This window comes from Trachurus trachurus (assembly GCF_905171665.1).
Source record: "Trachurus trachurus genome assembly, chromosome: 4".
Lineage (NCBI taxonomy): Eukaryota > Metazoa > Chordata > Actinopteri > Carangiformes > Carangidae > Trachurus > Trachurus trachurus.
The window spans coordinates 23,012,959-23,040,949 of NC_139898.1; the positions used below are offsets into that span (position 1 = coordinate 23,012,959).

A 27,991-nucleotide genomic window follows, 5' to 3' on the forward strand; every position below is an offset into this window, starting at 1 on the left:
CCTCCCTGCGTTGACTCGTCTCTGGTCGACGTCCTACAGTGTAAACGTCACACTCTGCGAGTCTGTCGCCGTTTCCGTTGGACCTGCTGCTGGAGCTGTCGAGGTTCTGATCTGTTCCGTTTTTGTTTGGATTCAGGGTTCAGACTCTTGGCGTTGGCCCCGCTTTTTAAACGGCTGTTGATACACAAAAAAACCGCAAGGATTAAGTTTAATCTACGGGCGAACAACCGGAAGAATCGTTCACTTAATAAAAGCGAAAGTTGCGAGTCGAGATGAGTGTGGAGGCGTACGGGCCAAGCTCCCAGACCCTCACCTTCTTAGATACCGAGGAAGCGGAGCTGCTCGGAGCGGACACCCAGGGCTCCGAGTACGACTTCACCGACTTCACCCTGCCCAGCCAGACGCAAACTCAAGGCCAGACACAGCCGAGCCAGCTGGACAGTCAGGTTTGTTTGTAGCTTTTGATTATTTAATTTTTTTTTACGATAGAGCGCGGGTTTTACAGACGTTAGCGACGGTTAGCTCACATGCTAGCTCGTTGTTATTATTGGATGTAGCGTCTCCTAGCTTCACGCCAGCTAGCTGTTAGCCGTTAGCGCGTCGCTGGCTAGAAAACACCGTCAACTTAACCCTGCAAAGTAATGTCAGTTTTACTTTATGGTGTTTTGTTTTTTGAGTTATCCGGAGCTTCCGGTTCAACTTTAATAACCAAATGTAATCTTCAAGCACCCTGACATCCTGTCAACTTATAGTTAACAAACTGGGCATTTCCGCGCCCTAATGGCTAGATGCTAATCATTAGCATTCAGTTTTCCTAATTCCTAATTTTATTTGTATAAAGCCTGTTTTGCTACAGTTCGCAATTTATAGACATCCCTCCATCGATACACCATGAACAGTAACATTAACGCAGTCCATGTTATCAAACACTGTAGATGTGTTTACCTTATCAGTATACTAGAGTTTCACTCTATCACTATTTATTTATCTCGTTACAAACAGGACAGAGCACTGTACTGTATATTGATGTGTGCTGATCTGATATTATCAGTGCTATCATTATTATTATTATTATTAGTAGTAGTAGTAGTAGTAGTGGCAGGAGTAAGGCTAGGCAGTTTTTTCAACAAACAGTTTGTGTCAAAGTGCTTTACATAGCACCATGCCTTTAGATCCCCACAACGACTGAGGAAAAACTCCCAAGAAAGTCCTTTTAACAGGGGAAAAATAAAAATTGGAGAAACCTCAGGGTGAGCAACAGAGGAGGAATCCCACACACAGAGCTGGCAGACAGATGTGCAATAGATGTTGTGTACAGACAAGAAGTTTGTTTGTTAGTTTGGTGAGTAAGGATTGTGTGGTTCTGCCTGCAGATAAATGGTCCTGATGAGGGTCTGCACAACGGTGGAGTGGATGACTCCGTGGCCAAAGCCAGCCAGCTGTTGGCCGAGCTCAACTTTGAGGAGGATGAAGAAGATACGTACTACACCAAAGACCTGCCTGTGCACGCCTGCAGGTACCATGCATGCAACCGCAACCGTCCTGCAACACGTGGTTATGCTGGAACTGATTATTAGTTTAGTTTAGTTTAGTGTATTATAGATCCCCATTAGTCTCACTGCCTCAGCAGTTCTTCCTGGGTCCACAGTTACAATATTAAAATATAGAAAAGTTAATATGCTCAATCTGAATATACACAATACATATACATACATCTAAATATACACATACTTGCATACACAGAGATTCATTCAGAGAGATGTTGATCAAAATGTGTTCATTTAGATGGATAATTGTGCTGCAGTTAAACTCATTTGCACTATACATGCAGACACACTAAATTAATTTAAAAGTAGACACATTTGCTGAAACACGTGTTCTTCTTGTGAGCTTCACAAATTACAGCCAAAAGTACAGTCAGAAGTGCGAATAAAGTTGATTCATCACCTTTCAAATACAAACTGAATATGTAAATGTTTGTGAAGGGAGGTTTCACTTTCAGGCCTGTTGTGTTAACTGCAGTTTGAGCTCCTTTTACCTGATTAACCTCCAACTGAGTGTGCATCGCTGAGGAAATGTTGCACTGCAATAGTTTTTTGGATGATTGCACTACACTGTCACGACAATATTAATTTTCACTAAGCTAGAAGGTTTTCAGATAGCATCTAGTTAAAGTCAATTAATTTATCATCATTTTTGCTTTGAGGCATTATTGAGAAATTCACAAGGACATGATTTGATTTTTGGAAAAAGAAGGATTCTGTGTTTTTACAGCACTTAAAATCTGGTTTGTCATATTCACAGATCAGTTTCTAGGCTGAACAGATTAAGGGGTGTTGGGTGTGTAATTCGTTTTTAATGTATATCTATGTTATTGAAGGTTACTGAACATCAACAACTTGAAATATTATTTGAAAAAAATACTGAAATGAAACCAGGAGTGTGTAAAAACGCTGCTGTATGGATTGTATGAACTTTTGAACACAAACATAGAATTGTTCTGTCCTCATACAATATTTTTGACTCATTACTGCAGTAATTCACGTGCTACTTTGTGACTTTTCAGCTACTGTGGTATCCATGATCCAGCATGTGTGGTGTACTGCAACACCAGCAAGAAGTGGTTCTGTAATGGACGTGGCAACACATCTGGCAGGTGTGTAATGAATATCTCTGTATCAGATCACATCATATGTGTCAAAACATGAAGCTATTGAATTTGACTACTGCAACAACTCAGGGTTTTTCTGCTACTATATTTTCACGGTATGATCGTTTGATATTTTAATATTTGCATCGATCAGATCTGCATGGATTCAGTGTAAACAGGCCTTTTCATTGTGTTTGCGGTGAGAGTAAAATGTTGTAACTTAAGTTTATTTCCTTTCCAGCCATATTGTGAACCACTTGGTGAGAGCCAAATGTAAAGAGGTGACACTGCATAAAGATGGGCCGCTGGGCGAGACGGTGCTGGAGTGTTACAACTGTGGATGTCGTAACGTCTTCCTCCTGGGCTTCATCCCAGCCAAGGCTGATTCTGTGGTGGTGTTGCTGTGCAGGTAAATGCTGGCGGAGCTGTGCCCACAAATCCAGCAGGTTTGGTCAAGATTGCCCTTGATGACAGCTTTGAACCTCTCATTATAAGCTATTCAGCAGCATGAACTGAAAGCAAAACAAACATTTTTGCTTTGCAATAGAAAGTTTATCACAATCTCCAATCAGTTGTTGAGATTGAGACGTCACTGTGGATGAGTTGTTGTGCACCATGAGACTCCAGAAAGCCGTACCCATCAGAAACGGATGAAACCTCAGCCAGAAGAATTGGTCATTAGCTGAGACGAATGTTTATGGCAACAAAATAAACTTCTCCAACTGTGACAGATGAAAGTTTAAATATCTTTTCATGAACGGATACAATTATAGCCAGTTTTTGATTGGCCAGTTTTGTGCTATGAGAAAACACCGGGGCCTTCCTGATAAGGAACCCTTAATTTGCATATTAAAATATACTGAGATATGTACCGAGCAGAACAGTTTACAGTTGAGAAAAAACAACTTGTCAGTGCAGAATATATCACATCTTACCTCAGGCCTGAAGCTGGCATCACTTCTGCAATTTTATTACTTATCAGCCAACACATGTTGATATGTCTTTGAGCTACTTCAAAGCAGAGGAGTTGCAGTTTGTTACAGTTATAAGACAGCTGTTTGACCTCCACCCCGCATCAAAATATGACTTTATCCTGACAGACCGTTAACTAGTTTTTTCTTCTCTCTGGCAATTAATCGAATCTTTTCTATGTCCACATTTATTCGAGCAGAAATCAGTTTAAGGCGGGAAAACTTAAATTGTCTTTTGCGATAATCTGATTGCTCCAAAACCCCTGAACCCTCTGTTTCCATACAGGCAGCCATGTGCCAGCCAGAGTAGCTTAAAAGACATCAACTGGGACAGCTCGCAGTGGCAACCGCTGATCCAGGATCGCTGCTTTTTGTCCTGGCTGGTGAAGATTCCCTCAGAGCAGGAGCAGCTTCGAGCACGCCAGATCACCGCCCAGCAGATCAACAAACTGGAGGAGCTCTGGAAGGTAGGTGTTCATTATATCACTGTGATATAATATTCAGATCAGTGCTGAGACCAGGCCATTGCAAAGTCCATGTGACTAGTACAGGCTGAAGGGCTCTCAGTGACGGTTGATTAGCAGGTTTGGTTTCTCCCTGTCAGATACTAATTTGTCAGTCAGAAGTGGAATCAGTGAAGAGTGTGATTATAATGTGCATCAGGTTGATAGTTGCGGTGACTTTCCTCACAGGACAATCCCACTGCCACCTTGGAGGACCTGGAGAAACCCGGCGTGGATGAGGAACCCCAGCATGTTCTACTGCGCTACGAGGATGCCTACCAGTACCAAAACATCTTTGGCCCTTTGGTCAAACTGGAGGCTGACTACGACAAGAAGCTTAAGGAGTCCCAGGTACCTGAGCAACATTTTTGAATTAGAGAGTTTTTCCTTGTGGTTTTAGGCGACATAGAAACTCTCTTCAAAAGCACATGAATCAAATCTGTAGTCTTGTAAATGTCGAGTGCAGGTTATTTCACTCTTTTACAGTGATCAGACCGTACAGTTAAAGGAATAATTCAACATGTTTGGCAAATTGGCCCATTGCCATAATCCCTATAGTTTTAGGAGTGGGTTCGTTACCTTTAATTGTCGGTGCAAGCTATTTTTAGAACGGCGGAGCAGAGCCGCAAGCAGGTCTCATAACGTTCCGTTATATTCTCATAGCGTGGTGAATGTGCAGGTCACAACTTGTCCACGAGAGCGTTTTGGAGTTGTTGGATTGTGTATTTGATGAGTTTGATGAGGGAAACCAAGAACTCCCATGAGCCTCCGTAGCGTAGCTGTGAGCAGCTCGCGGCTCTGCTCCGCCGTTCTAAAAATATCTTGCACCGACAATTAAAGGTAACAAACCTACTGCTATGACTATAGGGATTATGGGCCAATTTGCCAAAAATGTTGAACTATCCCTTTAAAATGTTTCCTTACCGCAGCTGTGATCTAGATCACACTGCGATATATAAACCACATGTTTTTATGTGGTGCAGATCATTTTGCTGTTTAGGTGCACCCAGCAGGGTTTTATGAAAAGTGTCACAGACAGAGCTGTGATATTTTATACCTTTGATATATTATAAGTATTAGTTGATGATATATTTAATAATATTTTTCTTTTTCAGACCCAAGACAATATAACAGTCAGGTGGGACCTGGGGCTGAATAAAAAGCGGATTGCCTATTTCACACTGCCCAAGACGGATTCAGGTGGTAATTCTCCGAGTTTGACTTCCTCCCATGTGGTTCTGTGGTGCAGATAGAGTCCCTCCCCATTCCCCCTCCGGCCCTCAGAATTGCACGCAACCTCCCCAAATCCTGCATCTTTTGGTGGCATGTGTACTCGGTTTTGATCTCGCCTCTTGTTTTTGTAGTGGCGTTTTGAGCAGTTTTTTTTTATATTTTTTTTTAGGTGCACGGTATTGTATCATTTAGTTTGTGATGTTAGTTCCCTAGTTTATTTTAGGCCATTTTGAGCATGGATGGGTATCTAACTTTGTTTTCTCTTATTAATACTCAGATATGAGGCTGATGCAAGGTGATGAAATCTGTCTGCGTTACAAGGGAGACCTGGCTCCACTGTGGAAAGGCATTGGCCATGTCATCAAAGTCCCTGACAGTATCCTTTACAGTGTTACCAGTTGATCATCTATTGCATTACAGCGTCCTCCAGCCCAGACTCACTACACTGGCACCAATCCCAGACGGCAGTGCACAATCTAACTATATAACATAGCCGCACCAACTCCCATCTACTAGACATATTTCGCAGACATTGCTGGACTTCCTTAACAGCCTGCCTTTCAAGATTACGGGGATGAAATTGCCATTGAGTTGCGGAGCAGTGTTGGAGCCCCTGTGGAAATCCCCCACAACTTCCAGGTGGACTTCGTGTGGAAGTCCACTTCCTTTGACAGGTAGGCTGAAATCTATTGGACCATAACTTCCAGATGTGCTGGGAATATGTATGTTCTTCTTTGTCAAGTAAAGATCTCAATGCATCTTCAGTCTTAATGTAAGAAAACAAGTAAGTGGTAAATGACCAACATTTGTGTCTATGTTGCTGCAGGATGCAAAGCGCCCTTAAGACGTTTGCGGTGGACGAGACCTCGGTGTCTGGCTATATTTACCACAAACTGCTGGGCCACGAGGTGGAGGATGTCACCATCAAGTGCCAGCTGCCGAAGCGCTTCACTGCTCAGGGCCTGCCTGACCTGAATCACTCACAGGTCAGACCTCACTAGATACTTGTGATTTGTACATGTTGTCATCTTTTACTGTGATAAATCATAGAAACAGGTGCACAGATATATTTTAAATGTACAATGAGTAGGCTTGTGGCTGTGTTAGCCATAATTTGAGGAGACAAACATGTTATCTGTTAGCTCTTTAATGTGGGATTCTCTTTCAGCGTCAATACATTAATAATGGATTACTGGCTCTGTGTTTTCAGGTCTATGCTGTGAAGACTGTGCTGCAGAGGCCCCTTAGTCTGATTCAGGGACCTCCTGGAACTGGCAAGACTGTCACCTCTGCTACTATTGTTTACCACCTGTCCCGACAGGGCAACGGGTAAGAATGAATTAAAACAAAGATTTAAACGAAAGAAAGAGGGGGAAAATGGTAATGTTATAGTTTTTGTTGGTCTGGCACAGTCTGCTAACTTCTCTGTGATGCATATGTGTGTGTGTGTCCCCTGCAGCCCAGTTCTGGTGTGTGCGCCCAGTAACATTGCTGTGGACCAGTTAACTGAGAAGATCGACAAGACTGGACTGAAGGTTGTCAGGCTGTGTGCCAAGAGCCGAGAGGCCATTGAGTCACCAGTGTCTTTTCTGGCACTGCACAATCAGATCAGCAACATGGACAGGTCAGTGGCTCAGGGGGGGAATTCAGTCACCCAACATTATTATATCTTGATTCTTGCCTTATACATGAAGACATTTTGAAATCAGGGGGCAAATATGAATAATACTCAAGCTTTAAACTTTTTTTTTCTCAAACTCAAAACTTAAATAGTCATGATTTCACTTTGAGCCTCAAATGTTGCATGTTTTAAGATGGATGTTTCATGTGTAAACAGTAATGAGACTATCATTGTGGCCTATCGTTACCAGTGTGACTTTCATCAGTCTCAGTGAGTGAGTCGTCACTCAGATGTGTGTTTGTCTCTATAGTATGCCAGAGCTTCAGAAACTACAGCAGCTGAAGGATGAGACTGGTGAGCTGTCATCGGCTGATGAGAAACGCTACAGGGCCTTGAAACGCACCGCTGAGAGGGAGCTGCTCATGGTGAGGAGGATCCTCAGTGTGTTATAACAAAACGACCGAAGCTGAGATTGTTACTGTGAATGGCCTCACGTCACTAAAGTGGTCAGCCACAAATAGTTTTAGCCAAGCAGATAAAGCTCCCTCTCATCATGTTTATCACTGCTGATGACCGGGAAGTTTTCCTCTCCTCTCACCTGTCCTCTCTTCTTCATTAGAGGCAGTACAGTCTTACTCTTATCATAGAAACACCTGACACACCGATTAATGATTTTCCTCGTTGTTTTTCCAGAACGCTGATGTGATCTGCTGCACCTGTGTCGGGGCCGGAGACCCCCGCCTGGCCAAGATGCAGTTCCGCTCCATCCTGATTGATGAGAGCACCCAGGCCACCGAGCCCGAGTGCATGGTGCCTGTGGTGTTGGGAGCTAAGCAGGTACGCAGTGTAATGTTTACCCCAAATTATTAATGTGGTGATATTCAAATATCACTTGGACTGACCTTGTTTAATATGTCAGAGAGGACATTTGCTCATCACTACAAGCCGCTTGCGTTGTAACTATATTGGAGCTTGTAAGACCAGGAAAGGTCTACCAAGGTTTTAGATTACAGGTGCATCTCAATAAATTAGACTATAGTTGTCAGGTCTACCAGAATAAGAGACCATTAAAAGGCTCAGGAAACTTTTGCATGTGTTTTGAGTTAATTAGCTGATTAGCATGTGACACGATTAGGTCATAATAATTAAATTTTTCCACAATATTTTAATATTTTTGAGATACTGAATTTTGGGTTTTCCTTAAATGTGAGCCATAATCATTACAATTAAAAGAAGTAAAGACATGAAATATTTGAGTCTGTGTGTAATGAATCTATATAATATATGAATTATATATTGAATTGAACTACTGAAATAGATTAACTTTTCCATGATATTCTAATTTATTGAGATGCATCTGTATATGGGCCGCTGCCTCATGATTATTTTGTATCATGTCGACACTGAGAGACTGCCACTGTCATCATATACCGGATTTTATTTGTTAAAATTGTAAATAACATGAATTATATCTGTTAACATATATCCTGAAAGAAAAGCCTATATGTACAGCTCCAGTATTATGCAGTTATATAAACCCAAACCCACGTTATATTTGTGTGACTCATCCTCCTCCTCCCAGCTCATTCTGGTGGGTGACCACTGCCAGTTGGGTCCCGTGGTGATGTGTAAGAAGGCGGCCAAGGCAGGTCTGTCCCAGTCCCTGTTCGAACGCCTGGTGGTTCTGGGGATCCGGCCAATCCGTCTGCAGGTCCAGTACCGCATGCACCCAGCTCTCAGTGCCTTCCCCTCCAACATCTTCTACGAGGGCTCCCTGCAGAACGGTGTCACTGCAGGTTTGTCAAGATTTCAGCTGTTCTGTTATCTGGTTTGATAGGGGAGCATAATAATTTTCAATTTAGCCGGTACACAGACTACAAGTCTTAGGATGAAAAAGATACTAAATATTTCCTTGTTTCCGCCAGCTGACCGCATCAAGAAAGGCTTTGACTTCCAGTGGCCGCAGCCAGACAAGCCCATGTTCTTCTACGTGACTCAGGGCCAGGAGGAGATAGCCAGCTCTGGGACCTCCTATCTCAACAGGTAGTTTTCTTTACAATGTAACTAAAAGCTCCAAATTAACATACATGAGCTGCTTGCTTCACAGCTTTTACATCAAAACCAGCACCACAAGTTTAGATAGTTGCAGAGTAACAACCAGTCCAGTCAAGATTGATTTACATGAATTGGTGGTGAAGTCAATGCAAAATAGATATATTTTGCATTTTATCAGTTTACTCCCATTAACTTGAGAGGTAAATGCCCCTGCTGATGTTTTTTTAAGGACTGAGGCTGCCAATGTAGAGAAGATCACCACACGGCTGCTGAAGGCTGGAGCTAAACCCGACCAAATTGGCATCATCACCCCATACGAGGGTCAGCGCTCCTACCTGGTCCAGTACATGCAGTTCAGTGGCTCCCTGCACACCAAACTCTATCAGGTACCACACACACACAACACAGGAGGTCGCAAAGTTACTTCCAGATTTAAAATGATGTCAACTGGGCAATAATTGAATGGTTGTGCTTGTGTGACTCGGTCAAAGGTCATTACTCAGGAGAGGTTGTTTTGTCTGAAGGCATCTCAGACATTTGAGATAAAAGTATTTTCAAGATCAAGTTGACAGATAATTGTCTTTTCATTGTCTCTCTGGCATTAGACAAATGTTTTTTTTTCTCTTGTTCTCACAATGCAACCTCTTCCTCCTCCACAGCAAGTAGAAATTGCCAGTGTGGACGCCTTCCAGGGCAGAGAGAAGGACTTCATCATCCTGTCCTGTGTTCGTGCCAATGAGCATCAGGGCATCGGCTTCTTGAATGACCCTCGTCGTCTCAACGTGGCGCTGACCAGAGCCAAGTAAAAACCTCAATAAAACTTCAAAGGAATCACAATGGATTAAAAAAACTCATTAGTTTATGAGCAGCTACTTTGATTTAACTACAGAAATTAACAATCGTCTAAATCAGATCATCCCATCCCTGAACAGCAGTATTGTGTGTGTGTTGTGACTGAAGGTATGGTGTGATCATTGTGGGGAACCCCAAGGCGCTCTCCAAGCAGCCGCTGTGGAACAACTTGCTGAACAACTACAAGGAGCAGAAGGTCCTGGTGGAGGGGCCCCTCAACAACCTGAGGGAGAGCCTCATGCAGTTCAGTAAGCCCCGCAAGCTGGTCAACACCATCAACCCTGTGAGTAGCACAAACTGAGAGCAGCCATCGTCCAATAGGGACGTACAACAATAAACACCATGACAGATGAATAGATTGAGCTGTTCAGAGGAGGATTTGTTTTGCTACCTGTTCACAAAACCCCTATTCAGCCTCACTAGAGGTTTATTTTTAAAGTAAAATTCCTCCTTTCCCTCTGCTCAAATGTCGCATTTGTTCTGTCCTGAATGACAAAAAACTTTTATATCTTCAGCTTTTGATCTACTGGACAAAATAAGACATGTGATGAACTTTACTTAGGCTCAGGATATGGAGATTAAACCAAGTGGTTAATTAATAAAATAATGTACAGATGATTAGTCAATAGTGAAAATAATGATTTGTTTCAGTAAAATGTGCAAAGTAGGCAACTCTACTAAATGGCGACTGTGTTGTGTTTTCCAGGGGGGACGTTTCATGAGCACTGCGATGTACGACGCCCGTGAGGCCCTCATTCCTGGCTCCGCCTATGACCGCAGCAATGCTGGTATTTATTAAATTCTTTAATATCTTAATGGTATGGCTCAAGAAATCAACCAGAGACCAGCTCTTTTAACACTTTGCTGGATTAACAGTCCATCCAAACCTTGTTCTTGTCTGGTCTTGTTTTGATTTTTTTAAATACAAAAACTGACCTGAGCTTTGTTCGATGTTTTCTCCTCCAGCTGGACGTCCGTCCAACATGTACTTTCAAACTCATGACCAGATCGGGATGATTGGGGCAGGCCCAGGTCATATGGCTGCGATGAATATCCCCATACCCTTCAACCTGGTGATGCCACCAATGCCTCCACCCAGCTACTTGGGTCCCACTAACGGTCCTGTTGCAGGTACAGCACATCACTGAGATAACTGATGACCAGCAGTTTCTAATGGTTGGGGGGACTGAATGATGCACAGAAAAAACATGTTGTGGTTATTTTTGACATTTTTGATACTGTGAATGTGATGCTTATTAGTATAATAAAGCATCACATTCAATAAGCATTAGGGAGAACCAGGATGTGGTCTTCTACCTGGTGTAGTGCCCTGTGTTATGAACTCCAGGAAAACGCTGACAATCTACAAGTGAAGTTACAGACACTGAAATCACACCCTGTCTTTATTGTCCACCAGCAATAATACCCTTGTCTGTCCCAAGCGTCACTTACAGGGACACTTCATCCATTTAATAATATATTATGACCTCGGAGCAACGGTCAGCCACAAAGTTTGTTTTGAGTCTTATGTTTTTTTCCTGTTTTTTAAAATTCATCAAGGTCGTGGAGCTATGAAGGGTAAGCCTGGGCGTGGCGGGCGACAGAGGGTCCGTGGCTCTGGAAACCAGGGTACCAGTCAGGGTAATGGACCAAACAGCCAGGCCAGCCAGGACGGGGCCTCCCAGTCCTTCTCCCAGGGACCACTGACCCAGGGCTACATCTCCATGAGCCAGCCCTCTCAGATGAGCCAGCCTGGCCTCTCCCAGCCAGAGCTCTCCCAGGTAACACACCTAACAACAAGTTATTGTTTTTTTTTTTTAATCATCTGTATTCAGTAAATCCTGCAAAAAGAACTAATTGATCTATTGTATTAAAGCAGCTGAGGGTGTCCTGAGCTCAGTGATAAAGGCCGTGGAAATCTCCTGCCTCTGAAGATGTCTGCTGTAACGTTGTGTCTGTCCTCTTGTTCTGCAGGACAGCTACCTGGGTGATGAGTTCAAGTCCCAAATCGATGTGGCTTTGTCCCAGGACTCGACTTACCAGGGTGAACGTGCATACCAGCATGGTGGGGTGACTGGACTGTCACAGTACTAAAGTGTAAGTACATGAAGTGTGTCCATAGCTGTAGCTCATTGGTTTGGACAGAGCATCACATCTTAACATGAATTATTTTGTATATAAAAAGGGGACTGTGGGGTATTTTGTTTTTTTTTGTGGCCTAGATCAGACTTTTTAAATTCTCAAAAACTAATAAACGCTGCTTTTGTGTCTTGCAGGATGCTTAAAGAAGGGAGCTAGGCTTGAGCAGAGCTTAGTTCATCAGCTTTTTAATCTGGGAAATAATAAAAACATAAAATGGATACCTGTTTTCCTCTGCTACAACCGAAGCACCACCGAGTGAAAGCGACGGGATAGCGAAACCAAACCAATGACCAGCGAGAGAAATAAAAGGGTAGAAGAAGAAGAAGAAGAAGAAGAAGAAGGCACGAACAGATGGGCAGGGACATGGCAAGAGAGGCCGAGTGAACAAGCGAGAGGCAGGGACCGATGCCCGTGCAGAGTGAAGGAGGGAAGTCAAGAGGATGGCGGCGTGTGGTCGAGCTGCCGAGGGAAACAGGAGAGATCTCAACGGTCTCTCATGGGAATCCAAATGAGGCTCAACTCCCAATAAACAAATCCACCCAACCCCCCCCACCCCCACCCCAACCTCACATCACAGCCACCAGGAAAGAAAAGGAGAGCTCTGAAAGTTTTTTTTCCACTCATCTTCAGAGGAGGATACAAAGCCTCCCAACTGAATTTGAAGAACGAGTTCTCCAAATCTGGTCGGACATGATTGCAGGAAGCCTTCAAACAGGCAACACAAAAATCCCACCCACCCCCCGTGAAAAGTCCTTTGGTTGCACAACCTGTACGACGGCCCGGACTATTTTAAATTAGACCTGTCAAGGGAGGAGAGCGGCACCAACAACCATTTCCTGGGCCCAAAAACCCCAGCAGCCTCTGAAAGAAGCAGCGGTCGACTCGACACACCCTCTCGGAGAGGAAATAAAAACACGGTTTCTGTGCTTGAGTCTGATATTAAAGAGCCTTGAATTGAAATGCCTTTCATTTGCCTTGATAACCACTGGCTCATTCATGAGGTCTTTAATGGGGTGGTTTCGACCACACGTCAGTGGTGGAGTGGCACGGGGGATTTCAGACTGTTTTTTCAAGGCATGAGGGGCGATATCCCAACGATGTCGCAATCATCATGGGACAGTTTTTCTTCTCTGAAGTACCTTTCTTATCACAGAGCACAAAATTGCAAAAAAGTCATTGAAACTATCAAACATGACCAGCACTGAACATTCAACTCAGTGTCACTTGATGTTTCAGCGAAGGCTTTTTCCTTATTTTAATCCTTTGAAGGCAGGAGGAGTTGTTGATGTCCGGCAGTGCTTCATGACCAGATGTCTTTTTAAAAAAAAAAACACTCTGTGTACGCTTAGATTGGCAAACGCTTGAATGCTTTGCATTGAGTGATTCCTCAGGGGATTGTGGACTGTCCACACTCATCACACAGATCCCTGCCTGAGGTGAAAGAAACCAAACAAGAGGAGGAAAGGAGGAGGATGGTAGTCGTGGCAATCAATCCACCACAGGTAAAGAGTAGAAAAGGAAGGTGGCTGAGGAAGAGAGGGATCCGAGTTTCCATATCTGGAAAACAAGTTCAGGTCATTGCAGTGGTCAAAACCTTAGTGGGATACATGTGGCTGGAGGACTTTTCAGTCCCAGCAGAAGGCCACAGATTTGACCCAGTGTCATTTCACTCACAGCAGGATGATTTTGTGAATTTTCACATGCTGATGGCCGTATTGACCCGCTGCATGAAGTATACTGCCTATCTGAGCAGTGGCCAAAGTCTTCAAATTTAAGGATAATTAGGGGTTGAAAAATTCAGACTTTTTATTAAGGAAATCTGTCAGAAGTCGCGTTGACCCTGTGGTTTAATAATCTTAATCTGCAAGGATTTGTGTGGATAAAAACGACACTTTATCCCAGCGGTAATGCCGTCAGTACTGATAAGATGACGGCAAGGAGTTCAATGAAAAGCGAATCAGTGCCTAGAACCAATCACCTTCAAACGAACAGCTGCAGCACAAGCATGAATGTAGTTAAATCAAACTACCAGCATATAACAAAAAAAAAAAAAAAACCTTTCCGACACCAGAGGGCTCAAGAAACCCACAGAAAAAGGACTTGTCATATTTTATTTTTTTAATAAAATCAGGCCAGGCAATGAAGTCAGTGAGTTTTGCAGCTGGGTTGTGTGAGGGATGGACGAAACAAAAAGCCACCTTCCTTCTCTGTGGAGTAAAACAAAACGGGCTGGTAGAAATTCTTTTGTGGACTTTTGAGTTGTGCAAAGCTGTTGTCGCCCTTGTTGCGTATTCCTTGTGGAGTTTCCTCTCAAGATTTACGTGGATCCTAAAAACCCTCTTCCTGGAGAACTGTGAACCAGAACCCTGAGTTGATCCAAACTTTGCTTTCGTCAGATGATTTGCTGCTTTTGTGCGTCATGTTGTTCAGTTTAGCCGTTTTTGTGTAGGTTTTACCAAAATCTGTTGTTTTTTTTTCTTCCCCCTCTTTTCTTTTTTTGTAGCAACTTGGCTGACAACAGGAATGCGGCGTACGCTGTTTCCTTTCATTATAGAGTTTTGTATCTTCTCCTCAAACTGTTTGAGGGATTGTAGTTTTGTAACTCTTCCAGGAAAGACGCTTTCTGAACACAGTTAAGAATGTACTCCACTGTTGTTTCTCACCTGCTTCTCATTTCAGCACACATTCGACAATCATGTTGTGAGTAGACGTCGTCACGTTTAATTGACTTAGAGATTAGTCCTGTTTTGTTGACGTTGGCGAATCTTTTCATTTGTGCGATGAATTAGTTTCTCATATCAAGCCGTTCCACTGAACTCCTAACATGTTATAGCTTTAAAAGAAAAAAAGAAAAACCTGCTGCCATAATATTATTGCTTTGGTGTTTTTTTTTCCCATCTACTGAGCCACAATTAATTGCAACATGTGCAGTGATCATTGACGATGTTTCAGTTGTAGATGAGTTGTTTAAACATTTGCATCCAAACCCTTGATTCTCTACATCGACAGGTAGGGATTAAATTAAATTAATGGAGTAGCGATCTCAATGTGATGTAAATACCTATTTGAGTCTTATTTGCAGTGAACTTTCATCACAACATGATTATTCCCTTGTTAACCTGAATCAATAAAGGCTGTCAACCTGAGCGTTTGTTTTCAATGGCATTCGATTTATTCATTTGCAGTGATATGAAAATATTACAGATATTGCACACGTATTAAAACTGGTATGTACAGGAATATGTGAGCGGGAGGTTTCATGCAGATGCCTGCGCTGCTTTTTTCTGTTTCTTTTGTTTTCTCTTTGTAATTTTCCTCTTCAGCTGAACGTCTTTCTGTCTCTGAATGCTCTCCTGGATTTTCTGTTTGAACTTTTTCTTCTGGCTCCTGATCTTCTCCAGCTCAGCCTTCCTCTTGGCCTCCAGGTCTGGGTCCTGCAACACGACAGCGTTCATTAGACCTCAACAAACATCATACAAGAGTTTATTAAAAAAGTGAACAAAAGACAGAGAGTTACTTGAGGTCATGCTTTATTTTACAGGACTCTTAACTGCTTCATTACCAAGACTGTTTTCTGAAACAATCTTGATTTATTTATTAGTCATTTGAGTTGATCAGCAGATTGACTTCCAAATGCATTTCCTTGAAATAACTAAATTTAAATCCTTGTTAATATTTAATCATTGTTTACAAGTAGAAACACAAATATTCTCCACTTGTCCTGAACTCCGTGATTTTCTATATTTTACATTATTTAGCTGCATTGTTGTGCACTGAGATCACCTGTAAAATAAAGTGAATTTGACCTTTATGTTCACATAACAGTGAAACTGTCAGCGTTTTAGTTGTAAACAGAAGTGAACTTGCCTTCCCCTCCAAGATCAGCTGTTTCCTCTTGTTGATCTCCTTCTTCTCATCAAAGTCTGTTGACTCAAGTTTCTACAAGACGGAAAAGGAGTTACCATCAAAACATCACATCCATTTCAACCTGGGAAATATAAACAGCAATGACCGGAGAGTGGTGTATAATTTTTAGCTGTCAGTTTCAATTTTGGAACAAATCCATCATTGATACAGTCTTGAATAGCGGAAACATTCATCTGACACCAGGAGGTGAAGTGATAATGAATATGAGGAGAAGGGTCATCCGTACAATTTCACACTTCCGTCTGGTCACGTTGACCTGAGTGAGGGTCTTCAGGACTTCTTTCTCCTCCACAGGAAACTCCTTCAGCTTCGTCTCTGCACAAACACAACGGACCAGTTTTTGTTGTTGTTTAATTGAACTGTTACTTGAACCTTTGCTGAAGCCGGTGTTCCTGAAGCAACCTGAGCTGCTGTGACTCATTCAAAGCTTTATCAGGTACCTGTGGAGCGGCAGAGGTCACGTAACTGTATCCTCTGTATCTGGCCTCAGACCTGCTCACATAACAACCAGCCTCCAAATGTTTGTCCTTTGACTTTCATGATACAAATTAAATGAAATTGAAAAATGAGTGACATCAATAGACCATTTTCTATCAAAACTAGCCTGGAATAATAATTTAAGTTATAAACCATAACTTGAATTTAATATTCTGGTCTTCAGTCCACATTTTCTAGTTCTTGGTCTTGTCTCAACTTCATTTTCACTCAAGCTTGGCTCTGGATCTGGAGTCAAGACCACAGCTGCAGTGACATCTCTCTCTGTCACTCGCTCACTTTGGTTTATGTAATGTAATTCAATAACTTTAAGATAATTAAAATGGTTCTAACAAAAGTATCTGCTTCTGTAACCATCTGAAAAACTTGGTTGCACCAGTGTCAACACTGGGAAAGACTTCAGCCGGTTCTGTGCTGTGTTCTGTTCAATTCAAACTTAGTTTAAATTAGATATGGTATAGATTATAAGATTTTCCTTTCTTTTAAGATACAGAATAATGTAAATATCACACCACATGATTATAATGAGTACTGGTACTGAATACGGTACAGTGGTCTCGCATTGGTTTGGTCTTGGTCTTGACTCGTCTCGGGTTAGACGGTCTTGACCACAACACTACCTTTTTCTATCAAGGCAAGCTTGGGATATTAATTTTAAGTTGTCAACCATAATAATGTTATAGTCAATATTTTAACACTATTTTAGCTGACAGCAGCTTTGGATCAGAGTCAACTGATCCAAAGACACAAAGGTTTTTTGTAAACGAGACTTACGAGTCTGTTCTTCGATGGAGTGGACCAGGTGGATGTCGTACTGCGTCACCAGTGTGATGGACACGCCGTTCCTCCCTACGGATGACAAAAACATGGTCACATCTAATTTTAATATCCAGAGGAAAAACATTTTTAAAAGAAAAAAAAAAGAATAAACTTGACTTAGGAAAATTTTCAAAACAAAATGACAGCTGTACCAGCTCTTGCAGTTCGTCCGACTCTGTGGATGTAGATCTTGGGAAGGCCGGGCGTGTTGTGGTTAATGACGACCTGGACGGTTGGAATATCCAAACCCCTGTGGGCATAGGTGCGATGACAAATACATTTTGACTGTGATTCTGAAAACAGTGCGTGTGTGTTGATGAGCGTAATGTATCTAATAAGCTTCTTACCTGGAAGCCACATCTGTCGCTATCAGGATCCTGTAGACGCTGGCCTTAAACTTGGCGAGGTTTGCAAACCGTTGTTTCTGGAGAAGATAAAGAGCGCGTTTATTCTGCAGGCCTATTCATGCGGTATAATCCCCTCTAATCCCTAACACTAACTGTCTCTATATTATCACCAGGGTTTTGTGCTCACTTCACGTTTCTTTGTCCCTTTAATTGGACGAATATGATTTTCACATCCAGCACCGGCTTGTCGAGCAGCTCTGTCGACTGGAGATAAAGGACACACAGCCAACGTTGGAGGAAACCTCTGTCTTCACCTCTCAAACTGAGCAAAGTCAAATTCTTTGTAAAAACAGATCCCAGTGCAATTTCTCCTTCAACTGTCCTTCCTCCAACGTGTTAGTGTCTCCCTAAAAAAAAACGCCCTCCAGCAGCCGTCATTACTGAAGTCAACTTCAAAAACGCTGCTGGACTCAGTAGTGAAATAAATTCTCACCTGTTTCATCATAGAGTGAAGGCAGATTGTTGGAAAGTTAAATTCCCGCAGCATCATGGTGAGGATTTGGCAATTTCTGGAAAAACAATGACACACAAAGCGTTAAAAAGTTGTTGGTTTTTTTTACATGAATTGCACCAAATCAATAGCCAGGCTAGCGCCGCCTACTGGTTCCGGCAAATTTCATTTGCCTCAACAATGTAGTCAGGACACTAGCAATGCGTTTCGGTTTGCTCCGTCCGCCAGAGCGGACGGACCAATCAGCGAACAGACGGGTAAGTGAAGGCGATGACGTTGAACTCAAGCGCTCAAGATTAACCTATGAGCTTAACCGGTGTATAGCACACGTGACCACCAAGCAGCAGCGATTAGTTGACGCAAATGTAAGCAACCGCCTCCCGGAAGCAAACGAATCCCTATGGCTCGTGTTCAGACGCTATATGAAATGTAATGAAGTAAGCGGCTGATGCATCAGGCTACCAAATCAACACTCACTGGTCACACTCAGGTTTGAATTTCAAAGCCATGAATAATCTTCTCCTTTTTTGCCAAATATCTGATCTGATCATTAAATAAATAAGTAAAAGTAAATAAATAATTATTTTAAATACAATATTTGGTTCACTTCATCTACACACGTGCATATAAAGGTGGAGACACAAAGCCAACCACGACCCATTGGAGCTGTATTAACACACACATTGTAACCGCTATAAAGGCAGAAAGGAGGTACTGATACATTAGAAACTAGAGTTACACAGGAACACATTTGTACGTGGCACTGAACCACTTCTGAGCTTCTTACTTGCACGTGCTGGTGAAGATGATGATGGACCAGTCGTGGTGCTCGTCAGTGAACTTCTGGATCAGGTGGATCAGGTAGGCGTCCTTCACCTTCTCCGGAGTGAGGATGAACCTCTGGTCCAGCTCGTCCACCGTTCTTGTCCTGTCAACCACAATACGACCGATGGATTCACTCAAACGGCTAAAGATCAAGAGGAGGTCAAGTCGTCGACTTCATTTCACAACACAAGTTTAAATCTTAACTTGTGTTGAGACCTTTTGACAGGAGAACATTCACTACACTTCTGCTTAATCAAATTTAAACATAACGACCACACAGAGAAACTCCTGCTTTGCTTTTTGTTTTAAGTTGCACACTGTTCAAAGTCAACTTTATTTGTCGATGCTGCTACAGGATATACAGAGATTGATCTTATGTTTCTCTCTGTTCTAAGTAAAATAAATACACACATACACATTTAAATATAGATGTTTTAAAAAATATATAATAAAAAGTATGTATAGTGCAAATGAATATATGCTGTGCAAAGTGTGGGTGTGAGATTCTGTTTGCAAATATGGATGCAGATATGAATTTGCAATATGGATATGCACTGTGCAGATATGTATGTGGCATTTTTGTTCTTGGTTATTAGTGTAAAGTAGTGTCAGTGTAAAGTGGCTGGTGCCAATAGTCTGTGCATGGGGGGAGTTCATGGTGGATTCACTCTCTCTGCTGAAACTCTGATGTAGAAAACAAGTTCATTGTATTTTCTATTCCACATCACAACTCTCTGTCGTTTGACCCTGCTATCTCTGCATATCTGAACCCTGTAAATCTTTCTAATGGCAACAAATCCAGCAGAACACTCAGTCAACCACACTTAACATTTTGCCGCTCATTATTTGCACGACTCTCTCTCCCTCACATCAAAAGGCGAGAGATGCACTTGAGGCGTTATCTGCACCTCAGATCGGATTTAAACTGAGCTTCCAAGCCGCCGCTGCTGTGTCATAAGTTATTCAAAAGATTCAAGGCAAAGACAGAATCTGATATTAGATGCTTTTCTTTAACAAAGACTTATATTCACAATTCAAAAAGCTTCACTCCTGCATATGAAAGTCTGAAACAGCTTCGGTCTCTGGTTATGCGACAGAGCAGATACTCACTCTGACTTGCTCTCCCAGAAGAAAGGTTCGTTCATGGCGATGTTCTTCAGCTCCTGCAGCGTGTCGGTGAGCGTGGCGCTGAACAGCAGCGTCTGCCGTTTGGCTGGTAAAACCCCCAGGATCACCTCCAGGTCCTTGGTGAAGTCGGTGCAGCCCTGCTCCAACAGCCGGTCCGCCTCATCCATAATCTGACAAACAAACACACAAACAAACACATCTTATTTTAGGGTTTTCAAGTATTCGTCCAACTTCCAAAGTTTGACGACACAGTTATGAAGGGTGAACAAAGAATTTAAATCATAAACCTAGTTTCCTCTGATAGAGATTATTATGACTTTTAGTATATTTAACTTAAAAGACACTTTCAAAAATCAATATTTCACCACCAGATTTTGTTCTTACTTTTCAAGAGCGTACAGACTTTAAAGGAGCTGTATAAATCCTCCCAACTAGGTGATGTAATGTGAATGAGTGATGTAAAAAAAGTTTAAGACATAGATAATAAACTGTGACTCCTCAGGGTTTAAAAATGAAACAGCTCTGTAAAATCAAAGACTGTCTTCTCTAAATCTTTCTGATATGAGCAACTACCTACTGACAGTTTGACTGCTGTAGAATAAATGAGTTAAAGTGAGTTTGTTTAAAACTCCTGCACTCACCAGGAACTGGATCTTGCTCATGCTGAAGGTGTTGGAGCTGCGGATGTGATCAGCCAGGCGTCCCGGCGTCGCTACGACCACATGCGGCTGGTTGGACAGCTCCAGGGCCTGGCTCACCATGTCTGTCACAATAACACAGCACACAGGAGAGATGTTTGTGTTTACGCTTTGTGTGTCTGCAGCAGCGGCTTCTCCTCCTGCCCAGCACACAGTTTTAAAACTGCAGCCTTTTCTTTCTTTTTTTTTTTTTATAAATCTTTTTATTGGATTTTTCAGTTGCATACAACAATAATTCACACATACAATGTATACAATAAAAGAAGAATCGTGTAGAAGGTTAGCAATTAGTTGTACTACACAGTATGTAGAAAGCAGCAAAGATTTAAACTGAGCCAGAACGGCTTCTACAAATGAACCGTAGTTAACCCAATCCCTTCCCACCCACTGTTAGGCAAAAAGAAAGAAAGAAAGAGACAACCACAGCCTTTTCTAAAGCAACATAACATAACAGAGTTGTGAACAGAAAGTAAAACTGTGTCGTTACCCATTCCCCCGACAATGATGCAGTCCCTCAGACCCAGAGGCTTCCCCAACACTCGAAACTGCTCAGCGATCTGATAGGCCAGCTCCCTGCATGACATCACAATCAGGACATTGTTAGCTGGAAACATGGCAGGGAAGGTATCAAACCTGTTTCTAATCACAGCATTTAGCTCAATTACCAATAACACATTTGATAGAAACAGATTTATTATAGAATAGTATTCTGTTTTCCTGGTGGGAGGAAATGACAGTAATCTGTGCTGACATCCTGACTGATAACCTTTTAAGAGTTGAAAGTAGTTTGGGAATAATTCATTGTCTATAAAGGTAATCTCCTTTAAACTTTTTTAAAAAATTCCTTTTGTTCTTGTTTTGTTTTATCATTATTAATGTATTTTGATTGTTTATCTCTTTGTGTAATTTCCCTATGATATTCTTTCTTTTATTATCACTTTATTATCATATATATTTTGATTGTTAATTTGTATATGTTCTGTTTTCTTTTTTGTATGACATTATATTTCATTGTTAACTATAGGTGGAGGCATCTAATAAGCTCTTTGAACTTTTGCCTCTTCCAGCACTATAAATTATTAAATGGTTCCTTTTACTGCAAAATAAATCTGAACCCTAAATTTTATAGTTCAGTTTAAGATCACTTTAATCTGAAGACCACACAAATTCCATCCTAAAACATTAGGATGACATAACGCTGCTGCTGCATGGACAAGTCTGTGTGATTATATTGTGTGTAAACGTGTAGCAGTGTCTCCAGGCTTCCTGTTACCTGGTGGGAGTGAGCACCAGGCAGTAGATACCATACGGGTCCTCTGACAGTTTCTGCAGCACCGGCAGCACAAACGCTGCCGTCTTCCCACTTCCAGTCTTGGCACAGCCCATACAGTCCCGACCTGAGGTGAACAAACACACACAACACAAGGAAACCTTTCATTTACTGGCTTCATTTCCTGTGGTCCATCCGGGTTAGGGGTCTCACCTATTTCACACCAAACTCTATGAAATAAAAGCATCTTTCTGTGACTCCACACTTGTCAGTATTTCACACAAACCTACCTTCATTATTGATTTTTTTTTTTTTTTTTTTTTTATCTGGGGGTATTTCCATTTAATTTTAGTTTCACACAATTTGTTTTGACAGACCACTGTGTATTTTTTTTTTTTCATAAAGTGCAATCATTCAGAATATACATTGACTTCAGACTCAGTTAACAATAACATGTGAACAAAGCTCAATACAGACGCAAAGCAGGGGGGGTAGAAGAACAATCATACTGTGTATTTTAAAGGCAACGATTATTGGAGTGAACATATGTAAAAACGTAGTTTAAAAAAGAAAGAAAGGTTGTATTGTGTATTTAATCAGCTGAAAACAACCGTGTGCTATATTGACAGCTTTCAATTGAGAGCCACTACACATTGAAATGATAGGAAAGTTATCTAGGAAACATGACAGGTAGATCCCCACGTCTTGTGTTTTTAACATGTGGATTTATTCAACCTTTTCATCTCTCTTACCCTCTAGGATTGGTGGCATGCAGCTCTGCTGGACAGGAGTGGGTTTGCTGATTCCCAGCTGTTTACACTGTTGGATGAGCCAGTCCGAGAGGCCGAGCGAGGAGAAGTCCGCCATGTCCGGTCCGCGTCGCTCCTCGAAGCTCAGTAGCTATTTCTGTGTCAAATAAAAAACGAAATAACCACTAAAACACACTATTTTGATGCTGGGTAAACCATCCTCGTGTGGTAGTGGTAGAGTGGTCGCCGTGTTATTACGTAACCAGCGCGACGTCACGTCACGTCAGTCTTCTTCTGCAGGTTGGTGGAGTGGAGGCGCGTGCTGTCGCCCTCTGCAGGTCAAACACCTTTCTATGGTCTGCTCCGAGTAGATAGATGACAGAGTGGATCTCAATCATTTATCAAACCTGTGTACATTAAAATAATGGGTGTTCGCCAAATCTGACGTTAAAAGTTACGCACCACAGCTTTATTCATAAATAATAAATAGCACTAGAAGCATTTTATACTATGCCCTTTTAATTTGTGCACACTGTCATTGACAGGGCTACTTTTACTCAAAGTGCCTCTATTTTTACTCTTCTATTCTGTCTGCACTGTGGGTTAATGTTTGCTGCTCTAACACAATCATTTCACATCCTGGGATCAATAAAGTACATATTAATCTTGATCTTAAATAATAATAATAAATCATTGAGTCTATTCATGAGCTCCTTTGTAGACATGTGTTGTCAGTGGAGCTCTGGCGTCTCGCCGATCTACATTAGACAAACTTACTGCTTTTTATGTATTTTAACCACCAAATTAAGTAGGCTACTGTAAAAACATACAAATTGAGCAGATTATCACATGAAGTTACATAAGACATAGTGGAGAAGCACAAAATCAGAATGACAGGCAAGTTGTCTATTATTATCACTCACCATCATCGTCATGGTTGAAATAAAAAAAAAAAAAGATAAGTCAATGAAAAAAGTGGCAATGAAAAGTCAAATCAAGTGTCAGGGGCCCACTTGACTTCAGTATCTTTTCAGGGGGCCCAGAAAATACTAGCAACAGCCCTGCCAGCGTCCCTCTACTGCAGGGTTGGGTAACAGTACTGAATATATGGGCTCTTGTGGTTTCAAATTCTGTTGATATTGTAATACAACGCTGCATATTTATAAACCTAAGGAATCAAATGACCACAGTTCATTCCCACACTGGGGCTTTATGGGACAACATCCAGCTTTACCATGTTGGTAAGTTGGTGTCGAACATTGTTCCGAGCGAATGGGTCACAGAAAACTGATTATTCTAATCTGATCTGACTTTATGTTTATGTCATCCTTCAGTGCTGCAGAAGCAAAAAAAAAAATCAAAGCATATTAAAGCTTTTCCTGGGCCAAATTGTCGTAACCTAATTCTGACAAGATCACAGCCGTGTAGAGTCGTGTAGACATCTAATCCACATGCTCGTGAAGCTTATCACCTGCTCCCTGCTTCTTGACTCCAGCACCTGCACTGACAGATCTGGATTATATAAGGAAGCGCCTCGAGAACCAGAAATTGATTTTATCCGTTTCCTTTATCTGTTTTTTAACCAAGACTGACACTAACTTGTGACTGGCCTTAAAACCATTTTGGGGAGACAGGGGAGGAATTAAATCCGAGAATGAAACAGGTGTCAACCCTGTGTCAGTGTATAAATATTGAAGATCTGTCACACTGTCTCATCATTTCCCAAAACAATGGGGGGATGCATTTGTTGGGATGTGAATATGAATCTTACTGTTGGCTCAGTATTTTTGAATTAATATATATATCCAGTTTACCCCGGTCTTATGTCAAATGTTTGATATCCAGGGCTGTTTGTGTGAAAGCAAAGATGCTATTAGAACCTGAAACAGCCAGTTCTGTGTGTGTTGTGTGTTACAGCACGAGCAACAGCTCCCACAGCTCTGAGACTTTGTTAAAAAGGTGCTTCAGCCTCAGTAATTTCAACTCAACTGGAGGAAACGAGCCTCAGTGTGGAGCAGCAGGAAAAAAACACCGGTTACAGCCCAAGGTTTAAGTTCAAGGCTCACAGGAGACTGCTTCACATAATTGCTGAATAAAGCTCGCTGACATTTTCAGGCGGATGTAAAAAATTTCATGGTACAATTATCGGCTGCATTAGCAAAGGGGATTCTCAGGCTGAAATTATGTGTGAGGAGAATTAATATTATGTTTATGATTTTTTTTTAAAATCTTGGTGGCCATTAATCAGATGAGGAACACAGGCTATTAAATACACAGCATGACACAAAATCAGACTGGTCTGCCTAATGGAGAAAGTAAAAGGTTTTTATTGATCATAAACTCAGTCTCACATAATCTTCAAGCTCTGGATGTGAAGCTCTATTAGATGGTTGAAGGGTCATTTAAAAGTAGAAAGATTTATCCACACAACAGTGCCTGCTGTTCAATGCAAATGTCAATGCAGAAGGAGAATCCTCATTAGATTCTGCAGGTGTGTGCAAATAAGAAGGTCGGTTATCCATACAGATCTATTAGGTGCCAGGTGATGAGCATCAAAACAAACTGTGTGCAGATATGAAGAGGTGATCAGTGGATTCAATGTCCGTATAGGTGCAAGTGATCATGGACTGAGGATGGAGTTATATGTCACTGTTGCACCATCATGCATTAAATAAATTGACAGGTATTTCTAATATTGTTTTCCTATTTTCTTTATCATTGACATGATGAATCAAATAAAATATAGACATGAATCTTGCTTTATCCATATCTGGTCTTGTTTCCCAGTTGTTTTGTTAACACAGCGAGATAATGCAGTTTAAAAAGCGCTGCAATGATGCGTTCACAAGTTGATTTAAACATCTGAAAATTGAGCATCGACACCTGAAAAGCATTTATTCATGGACTATGATGTCAAAACATGTTCTTAATTTGAATATCAAAGCTCTAAGTAAACATGTTAAATAAAACTGGAGATTTTCATCGTACTCTTTCTTCTCTTAAAGTTCAGACACTGAGACTAAATGCAAGAACAGCTTCTCTGTCTACTCTAGATTGTATTTGCTGTGCAGACGATGCCCTTGTTTGTCTCCTCATGCAGCCAGGTTTTTGTCTTCGAGTACCACCTGCCACGGCGAACGTGAAGAAGTTACTATGAGCTTGATTCAGCCACAGCTTGACTGGAAGGGGAGAGAAATTGTCACCATGCAGATCCATCTGTGTCAGCACACAGGGCTGCCAGAGGTGATTAATTCCCAGAGGACTCGAGGGTCAGCTCCGTCCAGCCCAGACTGTCCAGCTGTGCTGCAAACTGCCTCAGTCCAGCCGAGAAAAGTGTCTTTCCTGTATCAACACGAGGGTTGTTTGCATGTGAGGCAGAGATCTGATGCTCCCCTGCCGCCTGCAGTTGGCTGCGCTGCTGTAACAGGCCACTGAGCAGCACCATTAGTGCACAGGAGCTGCTCCCGTTGCTCTTCCACTACATTTGACTCCCCGCTCTCCCATTTCCAGCCTCTATCCATGCAAATCAGTGGTTTATTTTAAATCCGTGGTGAATCCAAACCAAGGCCTGTGTGATTTAATGAGGTGAGGAGAAGCTCTTTCTAAGCATGATGGCAGTGAATTTTTTTTAACAAGGAGAAATAGATGGGTAGATTCTGTCTTCTTAAACCAATTAGCAACTCCAAGAAAGTTTTACACTTTCAAAAACACTTTTCTAAACTGCCTTAACATAATTTAAACAAAATTCTCATATTCAAGGCATTTTATAAGTTTATTTTACATTCATATATACATATATATGTCAGTGTTGGTATAAGTCAGTGCACATAAGGTTAAAGTTAAAGTTACCTATTATTCTACTTCTTCTTACTTATTATCTCCCTGTGGAGTAGATAGATAGTTTTGGATAGAGGGACTTGCTCCCTCAACATGACTGAAAACATGACAGTATTCACTCCTTATCTATCTATCTATCTATCTATCTATCTATCTATCTATCTATCTATCTATCTATCTATCTATCTATCTATCTATCTATCTATCTATCTATCTATGTATCTATGTACAGACAGAGACTCTAAACAGAGTTCAGAGACAGATTTGATGTATAAATCAGGTTTATTAAATTTGTGTCTCAAGAAATACCTTGAATATATTTATATTTATATCTATTTATATTAGAATATAATATATTAGATCTCTATCGCTATTGTGTGACTTTCAGTGAGATAAAGGCTTTTGATGACATAATCGTGACCATACAATATGACCCACACCCTGATTATTGAATAAATGCAAAATACTCCTGTAGTGTAAATGTAGCACAGGGAGCTTATTGAGCTTTATGGTATTTTTTTTACAATAAGATTTACAGTCTTATCATTTTCTCTATGTCATCATTTGATGGGATTGTCGTATAGCTCTTCATAAACAGCTTTATTCTGAATATTATCTGGTTCAACGTGAGATCAGCACAGACTGTAGCCTACTCTACATCTGACTGATTGTTTGCTGAAGCTTTGTTGTGAACAAACATTTGGTTTCCGTACTTCATTTCTGAGGTTTCAAGCTTCTTTTTTTTTTTTTTTTTTTTACATTGAGCTCACACTCATAAATACACACCGAGGGGCTTTTAAGACAGTCCGCAGGTCATTTCCACATATTAGGTTTCACATTCTGACATTTAGGTGGGAATCAGGAGGAGGAGCAGCAGCAGGGGGGTGCTAAAGTGTGATTTGCTCTGTGACCGTCAGGTGGCGCTGAAGAGGCCGCACGGTCCCATCGAGAGAGTTGAATGGGATCCCAGTGTGATCTGGCAGGGAGGCAGGAGGGGAGCAGAGCACAAGCACCGGAGAGGGTTTGAGTCTGAACCACTCCGCTGCCCGACTTTCATCGACATTTCTCGGCGTGTCCGGCCCGCAGAGCAGCAGCTGCACGGTCCACGGTGCGTAATTACGCACGGGCACGCACGAGACATATCCACGGTGTTGCTCGGCGTGGACACCCGCGGACAAAGGAAGGCAAAACGGGGGCTGGAGTGGGCTGGAGTACAACAACTGACTTGAGAAGAAGAGAGGAGTACAGTCGGAGGGGGAAACGGGGGAATTTGGAGTCGGAAGTGATTTGTCTTTTTTTTTTTTTTTCCTCCAGAAATGTAACTTAACGTCTAGGATTTCAGAGACGAGAAGAAACAG

At 41.7% G+C, this 27,991-nt stretch overlaps 2 protein-coding genes across 2 annotated transcripts; one reads left to right on the forward strand and one right to left on the reverse strand.

Annotated features, from left to right (window-relative positions):
• Positions 1–52: 52 nt before the first annotated feature.
• On the forward strand, positions 53–15,173 carry LOC310984293 (regulator of nonsense transcripts 1). The gene is made up of 24 exons (XM_083969465.1): positions 53–446; positions 1,374–1,516; positions 2,567–2,656; positions 2,892–3,059; positions 3,908–4,088; positions 4,314–4,475; positions 5,240–5,327; positions 5,635–5,733; positions 5,923–6,031; positions 6,184–6,343; positions 6,568–6,686; positions 6,817–6,981; positions 7,289–7,403; positions 7,672–7,815; positions 8,561–8,774; positions 8,904–9,021; positions 9,263–9,419; positions 9,693–9,835; positions 9,994–10,168; positions 10,592–10,673; positions 10,852–11,016; positions 11,446–11,666; positions 11,860–11,982; positions 12,162–15,173. Exons 1-23 carry the CDS (start codon positions 273–275, stop codon positions 11,977–11,979), a joined length of 3,312 nt encoding a protein of 1,103 aa, XP_083825591.1. The 5' UTR covers positions 53–272; the 3' UTR covers positions 11,980–11,982; positions 12,162–15,173.
• Positions 15,174–15,190: 17 nt separating this feature from the next.
• ddx49 (DEAD (Asp-Glu-Ala-Asp) box polypeptide 49) lies at positions 15,191–23,026 on the reverse strand. The gene is made up of 13 exons (XM_083969466.1): positions 22,800–23,026; positions 22,051–22,174; positions 21,265–21,350; positions 20,721–20,842; positions 20,062–20,249; positions 18,914–19,054; positions 18,109–18,184; positions 17,616–17,692; positions 17,421–17,518; positions 17,224–17,298; positions 16,181–16,269; positions 15,895–15,966; positions 15,191–15,461 (listed from the first exon to the last, which is right to left on the reverse strand). The coding sequence occupies exons 1-13, from the start codon at positions 22,912–22,914 to the stop codon at positions 15,285–15,287; spliced, it is 1,440 nt and encodes a 479-aa protein (XP_083825592.1). The 5' UTR covers positions 22,915–23,026; the 3' UTR covers positions 15,191–15,284.
• Positions 23,027–27,991: the final 4,965 nt, after the last annotated feature.